The sequence below is a fragment of the Meriones unguiculatus genome, chromosome 17, assembly GCF_030254825.1.
Source record: "Meriones unguiculatus strain TT.TT164.6M chromosome 17, Bangor_MerUng_6.1, whole genome shotgun sequence".
Lineage (NCBI taxonomy): Eukaryota > Metazoa > Chordata > Mammalia > Rodentia > Muridae > Meriones > Meriones unguiculatus.
In genome coordinates this window covers 68,183,866-68,197,480 of record NC_083364.1, presented here as the reverse complement: position 1 = coordinate 68,197,480, position 13,615 = coordinate 68,183,866, and the positions used below count along the sequence as shown (strand labels likewise).

The 13,615-nt window shown below is 32.6% G+C and overlaps 1 protein-coding gene across 2 annotated transcripts in view; it reads left to right on the top strand.

The window, feature by feature from the left end:
• The window catches only part of Cadm2 (cell adhesion molecule 2), a 766,465-nt gene that overhangs the window by 682,001 nt on the left and 70,849 nt on the right, over positions 1–13,615 (top strand). Inside the window, exon 8 of one of the 2 annotated variants that reach the window (XM_060370622.1) lies at positions 3,934–4,053. The exons of the other annotated variant lie outside the window; for it this stretch is intronic. Coding sequence (XP_060226605.1) covers positions 3,934–4,053 — 120 coding nt within the window. The remainder of the gene's footprint in view (positions 1–3,933; positions 4,054–13,615) is intronic. 2 annotated transcript variants of the gene reach the window in all.

Genomic DNA, 13,615 nt, shown 5'->3' with positions numbered 1-13,615 from the left:
TTATAACTTGAGGTTCTATTTGATTATTTCTTGGTATAGTGGTATGATGGTTTTTAAGATACATCTGATTCTTGATACATCAAAAATATGTGGTTTGGACTTGTGCCAGTTGTGAGACAGAGACAGAGTGGTCCTCATAGGGAGGCTCAGGCTAGCCAGGACTACTTAGTAAGAACTTGTCTTAAAAATGAAAGAAAACTAAGAGAACATATAAAGGCCTTTTTACAGTTATTAACAAAAATTTTTAATGCTCTTAGGTGCATAAGATTAAAGATGTGAACATGTAATTTACAAACAGGACAGACAGAAATTACCAATGCACAGGGATCTATGTTCAAGTTCTCCAACATTGAAAGAAACAAAAACTGCAAATAAATATATAATATGGGTGAACAGTAGTTTCAGGTCTTGTATTTCTGTAAGAAAATATAAATCCACTTTTGTGATCTTTCTCTAAAGTGCCAAAATAAGCAATCACCACTCAGATGTTTGCTAAGTTTTAGAAATTTTGCTGCTCATTTATGGGAGCAAGACTTTTCAAAAACAGGGATGAATTTTATAAATTGGGAAAGAATATTTAAACTTAGGAAGAGTTAGAGTCATTTGATAATGTCTGATTTCCAGGTGTTAATCAAGCCACACATGTTCAATAACCCTGAGCTGTCAGGAGAGCAATCCCTCAAACCAGTGCCACTAACAAATCATCTTTAAGTCATATAATTCATATAGCGTAATCTAAAATAATGAGTCACTCATGCATTTGTAAATATTTGTTTATGATAGCGTTGTTTCTGTTATCTGTTTTTACTGAAAATGAAAAAAAAGTACAATATAGTGCTAAAAAGTGCCCTTTAAAAAACATTTTTTCCCCTGTTTGAAGATGTAGATGTTTTGGGGAGAAGTAATTTACTGTTTTAATTCTATTATAAATTCAGTCTGCCATACATGGTCTTTTTTCTAGTCCTTTTAAGTGGTTACATGGAGCAGTACCCTGGGCAGTAACTCTGAGTTCTTTCTTTCAAGATGTATTATCACCTGAGAAAGGACAAGAATAAAATAAGATCAAACAGAAAGTTTAAGTATTGGCCAGAAGATTCACTCAATTTTTCTCATCTTTCTGACATTTCTTACTAATTCTACCTAATCTTTTACCACTTAATTTTACCTGTTTCTAATTATCTTCTGGAACTGAGCGTTTTAGGTTAATTCAACTTCTACTATTCCTGAAAAGAGTTGAAATAACTTAAAAACAGATATGAGTGATGAACACAAGACCAGGGTGAGGAATAATGGAAAATAATCATAGCGAATTGGCTAGTGACAGTTAAAAACATGCGATGATGACTGGGAAAGATTTCTTTTTGCCATGTTTTTTTTCTTTTTCACACAATTGTCATCAGATTATTCCCAACCACACATGATTCTTGAAGGAAGGATGGAAAAATATGGTGAGAAATAATTGAGAACCAGCCTCGGTTCTAGAACGTGCTACACTTTCTCATCTACACATTTCACAAGGCTTTCATAAGGTTTCTTAAATTGTACTGGTAGGTATTAAAATTACTAGTTTATTAAAGACTAGATAATGATTAAAGATTCTATATTTATTATATTAAACACTTGTAAGAGATTAGATTGCTTTATTCCAGAATGATTAGTGTGGGTTCTTGTGGCGAATGCCTTTAATCCCAGCACTCAGGAAGCAGAAGCAAATGTACCTCTGTAAGTTTGAGGCCAGCATGGTTTAGAAAATGAGGTTAGGACAGACAGGACTACACAGAATGTCTCAAAAACAGCAACAACAAAAAATAGTTAAAATAAACAGGCTTAGATAACATGAATATATATATATATATATATATGCTCCTAAATAATCCAGGATTTCTTTCATTGCTGAGATGGGAAAAATAAAAGTTAAATCTATAAATAGTTTATTTGGATAAACCCAACTGAACAAATGTTTAGTGTGTTATAGGGACCAGCTTTTATAATAATAATAAAAAATAAAGCTAATTTTGAAGGCTTCTTTGTTCCTAGAATAAAGGTTAATAGAATGTTTTTGTTTGCTACTGTATAATAACAAAAACGTTCTGTAGTAAATTTAGTAGTATGCGATTCCATAAATGGACTTCTAAATATGAAGTATTCTTTGTTCTTAAAATACTGTAGTACTAGAAGATGTTGACTTTGTGCTTACTTTTTCTTGAGAAATGCATTTGAGGCCCTAAATGAGACAATGATCTTTCTAATAAAAATGTATTGTATTTTAGGTAGGCATGAAAGTTAACTGTTTTTTTTTTTTTTTTCTCTCTTAAGTACGTCTCCTTTTACTTCTGTGTGAAATCGTTTAAAATGCCTACTAAGCAGTAAGAACAAATGATAAAAAGCAACAAAGAAGAATCCTATGGGCACAAATACGCAATCTTTATTCATTCACAGTATTCTTCCTAAAGCCAGTGCCACCTTGTGATCATGACAAATTGCTCTCCCGGCAATGCCCATTTTCCCTAGTGATTAATGTAACACCATTGAGTTTTCAGAGGTTGTTTTCTTAATTTGACTGGCCAGGAAGCATTTTCCCTGTTGAAAAACAGGTGTAAACATCAATACTCAAGATAAGAGTGACCTCATGCTGGTTTCGGGGTCCCCAGTGTGGGGGATTCAGCAGGCAGAGCTAGCTGGCTGATTGAGCACTGCAATTTATCAGAGCAAAGCACTAGAAAAATGTTTGCTGTGACTCAAAGACTTTTACTGAAAGAATGACAAGAAACCTTTCAACAGCCAAATAAATTGTCAAGCATTGGGAATATCAGGGTTGTGTGACAAACATATGAAATCAAACCCTAGTACAGTAATTACAGGTAATTGAGGAAATGTTCCTAATTCCCTTGCTGTGTAAATTATATGCCTATCTGCTGGGAACAAAATTTCTCTGCAAGGATTTTCCTGAGGCTTCTCATAGCTTGACACTGGAAGCATTGCTTGAGGTCTCTCTTTGCTTCTCTGAATACTTTAGACTGGTTTTAATGAAATGAGGGAAGATTTGGTTATTGAAGAGTAATCTGTTCTTTCTGTTTGATGTCATCCCTGAATTTGAATCAAATATTAGTATATGACAGCTTGACTAATTATGGATTGGAGACTGAAATGTATAGTTCAAATCTTTATTCGGTAACTTCACTTTGATGTCCTGTATTCAGTCATAAACCTGTCAGAACATCCCATTTTGTTCCATACTAGTTGACCCAATATTTGCTAAAGACTCCTAGGTACTACAAATTTGTTAGAAGGCGTTACCAGCTAATTGGGGTAAGAATTGCAAGACTTTAAACTGTACATTAACATCGTTTGTGAAAACAGGAGGAGCAAAATAACAATTATAATAACAATTGGCTTCTTTTGTTTGTTTGTTCCTAAATATTTCTCTCATCCTATTTCCTATAATTTTCTTTAAAGGAAAAACAAAGTCATTTAACATGCATACACATACTCATCGTTAACACTTCTTTAATCATATATGGTGATATTTGTGTTTATTTCTGTATGTGTTGTTTTTTTGTTTACTTCTTTGACAAAGCATGTCATTTTTATTTTGCATAAATGTATTTTGCTGCTGCATGTGAGATTTTTCAAACGACTCAAAGAACAAGCCAATTCTTGTCATTTTAAATTTCACTCAAAATGTTGCAAATGATTTACGTATTCTCAAACATAGCTCCCAGATTTTCCTTCTGCTGGAGCATGAAAGAGAAGTGAAAGAAAAATGACAGAACCTGTGTGCTGCAATTGTTTTGTACCTGTGATTCCGTTTCAGCTTAAAAAAAAAAATAAGCATAATTAAGATGTGTGTGTTTATAATTTGAATCATTCGTGTTTCTCGTCTGTTTGCATGATACGATTTTATTTTATATTTTGTTTCTTTCCACTCACCAGATGTCCCCACCACTTTCCTTCCCACTACCATCATCCCCTCCCTTACCACCGCACCAGTAACAGCCACTGTAGCCATAACAACCAGCCCAAGCACATCTGCATCAAGCAGCAGCAGAAGAGGTACAGTATGCTTCTTTGTTTTAGCCTCAGAAGCCCAGGAAGCTGGGCTGCGTAGAAGAGTGTTGTTCAGAATAAAATAACGAGACCCTACTGACATATTTGTGTTATTTTTGACTATACTATATAATTAGGTCAACATTCAGTATGAAGTAGAATTACTAAAGGAGGATATGAGTCAAATGAAATATTTTAAATTTAGTGTCACTTAGGACTAGTCTCCAGATATTACAGGGTGTTGTTTAAAAAGATATGCATCTCCACTACATTGAGCACACTTGAAATGTGAAGATAGGATGCATATTTTGACTTGCCTTGAAATGTAAAGAAATAACATGCTCAGTGATGCGGAGATAGCATTTGGCTGTAAATATCCTACATCAATGTTGTAGGCTTGATATTCCTCTACAAATTGAAAGTTTGCACGTTGTTGAATTTTTCTAAAATGAACAGTCATATGTGACTCAGCACTTGGAACTTTCAAGTAAATACTCAAAATATATGTCATCATAAAGTGATTCTGCTAATAGAATATTCTAGAGTTTTATGACCTAATGTGAATTTGTTATTAGCTTGAATACTCCATGATTAGTATTTAAATAAGTACTTTATTTCAAACCGAAGAGAGCAACCTTACTTAAAGAAATTGAAATATACTTAAAAGCAAAAAATATGAAAATTATAGGAATTATGAAAAGAAAATGTGCTTTTAATTTAATATATTCACAACAAAGTGCCGAGAAAATTTCTCATTTAACCATCTGCTTTCCCTGCTTACATGCATTTTGTGTTTAGAGCTATACTAACATATTAAGTGTAATGATTTAACTGGATGTTCATGGAGATTTATGGTTCTACGGGTATTTAAATTGCAACAAGATTGGTTTACTTTTGTCTCTATTTTATATCTTCCCTTATATGACATTTCTGGCACAGTTTATGTTTCTCCTCAAAATCTTATTCATTCTTGATAAGAAAATCAGTTGTAGCTTTCAAAACAGTTTTAAAAACTTGTTTTTCTCTTGGTGAAAAAAAAAAACACGTTTGGTAACTGTTAATTATTTATTACCATAGCCAGCTATATTATAACATGTTAATTTGTGGTGAAAAACTAATTTGATGTCAGTAGCAATAAGAGTTCCTGAGAAATATCTTGTTTATTTGTGTCTGATGAATGAATTTATTTTCAGCGGTATTTGTTAATTTTTGTTAGAAAAATTTAGGGGTTTTCTTGTTTGTTGAATTAAGAGGAATTTTAAAAATAACAGAAAACTTATGCCTTAAATACTTCTATTTATAACATCGAGCTAAATTTCTTCTCTTTGTTTCAAATATCCTTAAAATATTATATAAATTTTATGATACTAAAAGTAAGGGGATTAGTTTTATTCTTACGCAAACATATGAGTAAACAAGAAAAGTCAAGCGTCTGTGGTCATGATGGTGAGTCTTTACGGGCCTAGCAATATGACTGTCCAAATGCGAACAAGGATGATGACAATGGACGTGTGAAGTTACATGGGGAAAAACTCAGCGCTCTTCACCCCTTCACAAAGAATTACAGGCAACTGAGAAAACAGCAGGAGAAGTGGTCCTCCCCAGGATTAAAGGTAACTGATGCAACTGAGACCAGGAGAAGCGCCCTTCCCTAGGGAAGATATCTAGTACTAGTCAGCCCTGAAATCATATATACAAGTGACATTATATGGACCGAATAAGTTATATACTGTCATATATGAGCATAGGAACTCATATGTACATGCAGTAATAGCTAATGAAACTGATGCCATAAATTTGAAGGAGAACATGGTAGGAAGTATGTGTGAGAGTTTGGAAAGTGCAAACAAAAGGGAGAAATGTTATAATTAAAACACTATCTCAAAAGTAATAAAAAAATAAACTGACATGCATCCACAAAACATAAAATAGACTCCTTTTATTTTCCTGTTTAAACATAGAAATAAACATTTAGAAGGCAGTAAGTTGTAAAAAAATTGAATATTTACCTTAGTATTACATGTTATTTTTTTGTGTTTAGTAAAAATAGAAGACAGTGAATGTCAGCCCAATCCCCATTTTTTTTTTCTCTTTTCAGCTAACATCAGGAGATTAGAAAAAGTAGCCAACGTCACCTAGACCACTAATATTCTAGTTCATATTTGGCGGGGGTTATTTAGATAATTCAGTCAGTCTGAAGCTGCGGATGTCTTCCTATGCAAGTTTTATGATGCGGAGGTTTTGCACACTGCCAATCAGATTTGAGGTTTTATACAAATATGTTTGGGGATAATTTGTTATTAAAATTTTATGAAATATTTCAATATTGTGATTAACAGGATTGACTATGAAACCATATTGACTTAGAAAAACATGAGAAGCAAAGGGAAAAAAGTTTGTTTTGTAAAATTTATCCTTCTTTGTATCTGAATTCCTTTTTCTGAGTATAAATATGAAATAACCCGAATGGATATGATTTTATTAGGATTAAACAGAGTTTCTTGAAATTTCATAAATCTTAACATTTATCTCTGCATGTATAAGAAGTTATATCAAGTGAATCATGGGTAATATCTTCACATACAATTCATATTGTTATACATTGTTCTACCCCATAAATGACACACATTGAATTTAGCTCTATCCAAATCAGAAGGTGAAGTGAAACATAGCAACATAAACTGCTCCAAGTCATCTAAGTCACAACCTTGGGATCTTTGTATCTCCTTTTGTGTCCAGTGCATTTCTTGTGGGATATAATACAAGGAAAAACTTTTGTTAGATCATATACCAGAAAAACGTTAAAAAAGAAATGAATCTCTTTGAGTACCTGTGGAAGAAACAGGGAATAAACAAATACTGGAGTTGTCTTTTAGGCTTAGTGGTGTATCTTTCTTTGAAGAAGTTTTGGGCAGTGAAAGGAGAACCAAACAGAGTTTGAACATTTTCATTAAAGGAAACAAACACAAAACAAAAAAAGCATTTAATTACAAATACCTTTCAGAAATATATATATTAGTAGTGGCCTATATTCAGAAAAGAATTGAAAGTTTCCCACTCAGCCATATTTCCTGGTTATATTTATGAGAGGAGGTAATATACAGAAACAATCATATTGTCAAACTATCATTTTCATTATGACTGTGATATGAAGACACACTTGGATTCTACTTTTGGTCAGTTGGTAGCCTTGCTTGGCTTGGCTGTGACTACTGTATTGTCTTACATTCAGTTTTCTGTTAGTAAAATATATTAAAATTACCAGGGTTTTTTTTTGTGTTTGTTTGTTTTAACTAACTCAGGTTACAGTTCCCTTCTTACTTCTCAAACTAACTCTCAACAGAATTCTATGACCCTCCAAGCTTCACAACTCTGGGTAGATGTCTAAGTTTCTGGTACCAAGCATGATTTTTCTTTCATTATGTCAGAAGCTACCATAAACTCTCAACAGTGTCACTGCCCAAACATGCAACAGTCATGCAAGTGAAGACAATAGAATGCCCAAGAGGAGTAAGATCTATGCAACTAAAGGCGAATAAAGGAATATGGAGAGCCAGAAAGTGTCTTAAACACTGAAGACTGATTATCTGATACCAATAGTCAGTCCTGAAGCCATATATGCAAGAAACACCATACAAACCAAACAGATTGCATGTATATATTTAGAAATACATATACATGAAGATATGCAGCAACAATTAATGAAAAACAGAAGTCATGAATTTCAAAAAGAGGAAGGAGGGGTTCGTGGGAGGATTTGGAGGAGCAAAGGGGAGTTTAATCTTTAATTATAGTATCAAAATTAAAATAAATAATTTTAAAAGTTCTATCACCAAGAAAAGATATAAGGTCAGAGTTACCCACTTAATGGGTAATTATCAAAGTAGAATTTGAAAAAGTAAATCTTAGAAGTGTATGTATAATTATTCAGTTAATAATGAAATGGAAGATTTTATTTTCAAGGACACATTGCATTTTGGATTCTTCGGGATTTTTTTAGTGTTAATTTATTAATTGATTTTTATTTTCAAACTACTTTGATTCTGTTCTTGAAGAAAACTATTGTGTGAAAATGATGATAGAGAATACTAAAGTTGTCAAGTTCCTGATCATTATGTGTCTTTTGACAGATATCTGTTTTCCATGACATCCAAAGAATTAGTGATTTATCGTATATACCTAAATTCTGAAAGTTTTATAGATTAAATACTTTCATTACAAAAGACAATTGGTATAACACATTTTAAATTTTGCTTTTGGAGTTTCTTGTTTGTTTTTTAACTCATTGGCCTAAGAAACCATTGTACTTTGCAACATATATATATATATATATATATATATATATATATATATATATATGTATATAATGACAACTTACATTCTCCTTTATATTCAATCTATTACACATACATATATGTATGTCTATATATTCGTTTATGAGTGTTGTCTCTTTGAGTCACAGACCTAACTCTCAGTGAGTTAAATATAACTATTTATGAAAATGGTTATGAGTGGGTTGATCTGATTTTAACATTACCTTACCATGACATAGTAAGGAAGAAACTGGCAATCATGATTAAGATACACTTTTCACTTCATAATAACCTTGTGAAGTTCTAGTAGACACTAATGGCACCATTGTTTTATAAATGGTGATTTGAATTTAATTGCAATTCAGCTGTTTTATTTTAGAAAACATAAGTTATATGATCATTGTATACATTTACTGTGGTATTTTAAATGAAAATCATAATTGACTCTTCATGTTTAAGACAAAAGTATTATTTAATATTGATATATCTTTTTATAAAATGTCCTATAAGTATAGGAATGACCTGATCATGAAGACATTTATGTCCAATTGAATTTGTTCAAACTATCATATGTTTCAAATGTAGAATGGTAACAAAATTGTTTATCTGATCAATGTAAACATCAGAATTTTCTATTTTGTTCTATCCTATTCTAGAAAATTCGTATCAAATTTTGTAGTAGTTCTATGTAAAAAGTCTCAAAATATGGACATTATAGACACTTATCACAGAATGTAATAGAATAGCTCAGATGTTCCATGATCAATGTTTATTTCTTATGTTTCTCAAGGTAACATCATACATAAAACATAGATTTGGTATATGGTCAGGACCTACTCCTTATTTAGTGGCTTCTACTTCTGTCACCACATGGTTGAAGGGTGAGAGCATACATTCCGATTAAGGACTCATACTCATCAGCTGATGACTTCTCAAGTGTGTCTCTAGATCTAACATAATAGTAGTTGTTTCAAACATATCAATTTGGGTGAGACAAACATCTTCAGACAAAATCCATATGTGTGTATGTATGTCTTCGTTAAGTGTTCTATTGCTGTGAAAAGACATGACCACAGAAACTCTTATACAGGAAAATATTACAGTTTTCCTGTGCATATAGGAATATACAGGGCTGGATTACAGTTTCAGAGGCTCAGTCCATTATCCTCATGGCTGAAAGCATGGCAGTGTGCAGGCAGACATAGCGCTAGAGAAGGATCTGAGAGTTCCATATCTTGATTGGCGGCAGCAGAAGGAGACTGAGACACACTGGCCAGACTTGAGCGTCTTAGACCTCAAAGGCCACCCCCAGGGATTCACTTCCTCCAGAAAGGCCACACCTACCCCATAATTCCTAACACATGAGTCTGTTGGTGCCATTCTTATTTAAATCTCTACCAATAACAACACACAAACAGATATGTCAAACTTTATATCTAAAAAAAAAAAAACAAAAACAACAACAAAAAAAAACTTTACCATGCATCTAAAATTAAAGAGCTTCATTGTGGACATTTTTAAACCTCAATGATAAAATTTATGATCTTGAGATTTGTAGAAAAAAAACTTAATCTATTAAGTATAGCTGTATGTAGAGAACCGTTTAAGTGAACACCGTCTCCAAATATTAATTTTAAAAGATTTTAATAAATGATGAGTTTTTCTCTCTGAAGACACTGAAACAATCAGTGAAAATTCACTTTAGCAAAATTGAGCGGTGTATTTTGAAGATAAAAATTACCTCAGTATTTACTTTGTTCCAGCACAGAGAATTTGAAATGTGTTATCAAATTTTACCTATATTACTATAAACCTTCTATACCTGTGGTTCACAACCCTCTGTGTGGACAAAAGACACTTTCACAGTGGTCACCTCAGACCATTGGAATACACAGATATTACATTGTAATTCATAACAATAGCAAAACTACAGCTGTGAAGTAGCAACGAAAACAAGTTTGTCTGGGGGTCAACACAACATAAGGACAGGCACCAGGAAGGTTGAGAGCCACTGATATAGATGATTTTAATGATCACCAAATGTCTAAAAGGAATTTCCTAAAAGAGTATTATTTGTCTGCATAGTCTTTCATTTTAATTGTTTCAAGATAAAGAAGTTCAAGTACAATTATCAGAAAAATGATATGTGAGCTTGAAACTACCACCAGAAAAGCATCTATTCAATTCAAATTGGCTTAAATCAATTATGTTATTGTATTTTCTATCATTCCTATATGCATATGCTATATCTAAAATGTATCTGTGTATGTGTGTTGGTGGGTGTGCATGGTTTGTAGAACTGTCTATACATTTAATTAATTTATATTTGTTTTCATAAGTATCTACTCTTCTCTCTTTTATATAGATGGCTTTAAATAGAAGAATACAAAGAGATAAACATCTGTCAGGATAAGAGAAAAGAGATTGAGTCATAACAAAGAATGATTGTAGCATAATCATGACTATTCTGAGTTAGTCAGAATAAACTCACTCAAACAGAGTATTAAGAAAAGTCCTAAGAATATATCACTTCGACACATTTAAGTTCCAAAGTGTGCAAATCAAGAAGTTGTTTATGAGTTTTTATTAGGAATGTTTAGCTATTAAAATGTTTCTGTTTTATGGGAGTAATAAAACACAATTTGCATGGTGTTGTAGGCTTTTAAAAATTAAGTGCCAATATGTTGGTTTTTTAATTTTTTTCTTGATAAAAATTAAGTAATAATTTCTTATCCAAGCAGCCTGTATTCAGAAAACTGTTTATGGCAAAAGACAGGTTTTGAAGTTTAGTCTAATATAAAACATGATGTTGCTCCTTCACTCTTTTCAAAAACCTCTATAATATGAATTTGTTTCATTTTTTGAATATTAATACAAAGATATTTGCACATTTTGTTTGTAGCAATACAACACAATGGCATATTTTACTTCTCAAGTAAAACATATATTTAATTAACTCTTGCCTTAATGGTAAGAAAAGTTAAGTTTGGAGGCAGAAGGTGTTTCTGTGACACTGAGCAAATCATTTAAATTCTTTGAAATTCTGTATTCTCACCAATAAATTAAGATACCTGCTCATTTTTTTTAACTCCTCGGTCATGGTAATGAAAACACATTCATCTGTAACCTTGAAAGAAATTTCTTTTTAGTCTACTACTGCATTATAATATACATGATATGAATATATGTTATATTATACATATTATATATAGACAACAGAATTTGTTTCCTTTTTATAATTAAGTATATGAAATGCAGTTCATAATGGAAGCAAAATACCATGAATATATATATATATATGTATATATATATACATATATATATGTATATATATGTATATATATATATGTATGTATGTATACATATGTATATATATATATATTCTAATTTCTAACTTGGAATGAAAAAACAGTACATGTATTCTATGATTGGAAGTACTTTTAGTGTCAGCATGGGCCACATTTCCACTGTAGCTACTACATGGATTAATAGGACTTCTGGTTGAGAATTTAGTTAGAGCAATCAGGTATAACCAAATTTTGGAATAAGTGTGAGTCAGATAAATTAAGGCAGGCTAGCACAAAATGGTGTGTTTTGTAGCAAATCTCATATGGAAGAGAAATGCACATCACTGATTTATACATACATATATATACATACATATATAATTTCTAAAATAAAATGAAGAGTTTACTTCTGATTCATCTGAACTTGTCTTCTAACAAAAATTGAAAGTTTTCAATATTTGCCAGCTTTTTAAAAAATTTTTATTATTAGTTACATTTTATTAACTCTGTATTCGGCTATATCTTGCTTCCTCGTTCCCTCCCAACCCCACCACCATCCCTCCCTCATCTCCTCCCTGCCCCTTTCCAAGTCCACTGACTGGGAGGAAATTCCTCCCCTTTCATCTGACCTTGTTTCATCAGGTATCTTCACGACTGGCTGCAAAGCCCTCCTCTGTGGCCTAGCAGGACTGCTCCTCCCTTGGGGGGGTGGGGAGGTCAAAGAGCCTGCCATTGAGTTCCTGTCGGAAATAGTCCCTCTTCCCCTTACTATGGGAAACCAATTGGTTACTGAGCTACTATGGGCTACATCTGAGCAGAGGTTTTAGGTTATATCCATGCATGGTCCTTGGTGGAGTATCAGTCTCAGAAAAGACCCCTGTGCCCAGATATATTTGGTCCTTGTGGAGCTCCTATCCTCTCCATGTCATACTAACTCCCCATTCTTTCATATAATTCCCTGCACTCTGCCAAAGGTTTGGTTATGAGTCTCAGCATCTGCTTTGATACACTGCTAGGTAGTCTTTCAGAGGCCCTCTGTGGTAGGCTCCTGTCCTGTTACTTGTTTGCTCCTACATCCAATGCACATGACGTATAAGGAAGTTCTGTGTTTAAGTTTTTTCTCAGTATCACTCCATGAGGTCAGTGAACAGAAAAGCTATATTGTATTTTCTTAGAACATTCTTTTTGGCTGCCTAATGTAAGACAGCAAATGCTTTAAGACATTTTATTTTAACCTCACCTTTTTGTTTGACTTACATCAATTAAAACCAATTCCAGCTATCCTAGTTTTTGTATTTTAAGTTATAGGACTATTTTTTTTTATTTTCATGCACGTAAGTTTAAGAACATCCTAAGTGATTGTAGGGTAGTAAATTTCTTGATTTAATACAGTATAGTAATGTACAAGTATTTCTTATAATACAACCTCTCAGAAACAAACGATTCCTTAATTAATATTCATGAGTTCAGTTCAGGTATAAATTTTATATATATTCTTATTCATTTAAATATTAAATTAAAACTGCCACAATTATTTTCAGAAAGCATATTGATTTTAAAGCACTAGCACTAAAAGGACTTATATGTGATCCACAGTTCCATATTTGAAATGCATGACTCACATATGAATAAATATTTCGAGAACATCTCTGAAATTACTTTTAAAGTCATTAATAAACTATACAGGCTGCGTATTTCTTGCTAACGGATGAATTAAATTAGGAGCTGTGCCTTTGAAGCTAGAGAGATTGGCAGTGTTGCCCTTGTTGCTTTGACATTTCATGAAACATAGTTAATAACCCCAATGTAAGCTCAGTGAGACACTGAATTGATACTAATTACACCAACTTTGGGATAGATGATGACCTTGACTTCAGCTGAGACTTTTAGCCAGGACAACAAATAAATCCACATGTCACAAAGCATGACTTCTGAAAAGGGTCTAATAAAGTCTATTAACTTTGGGGA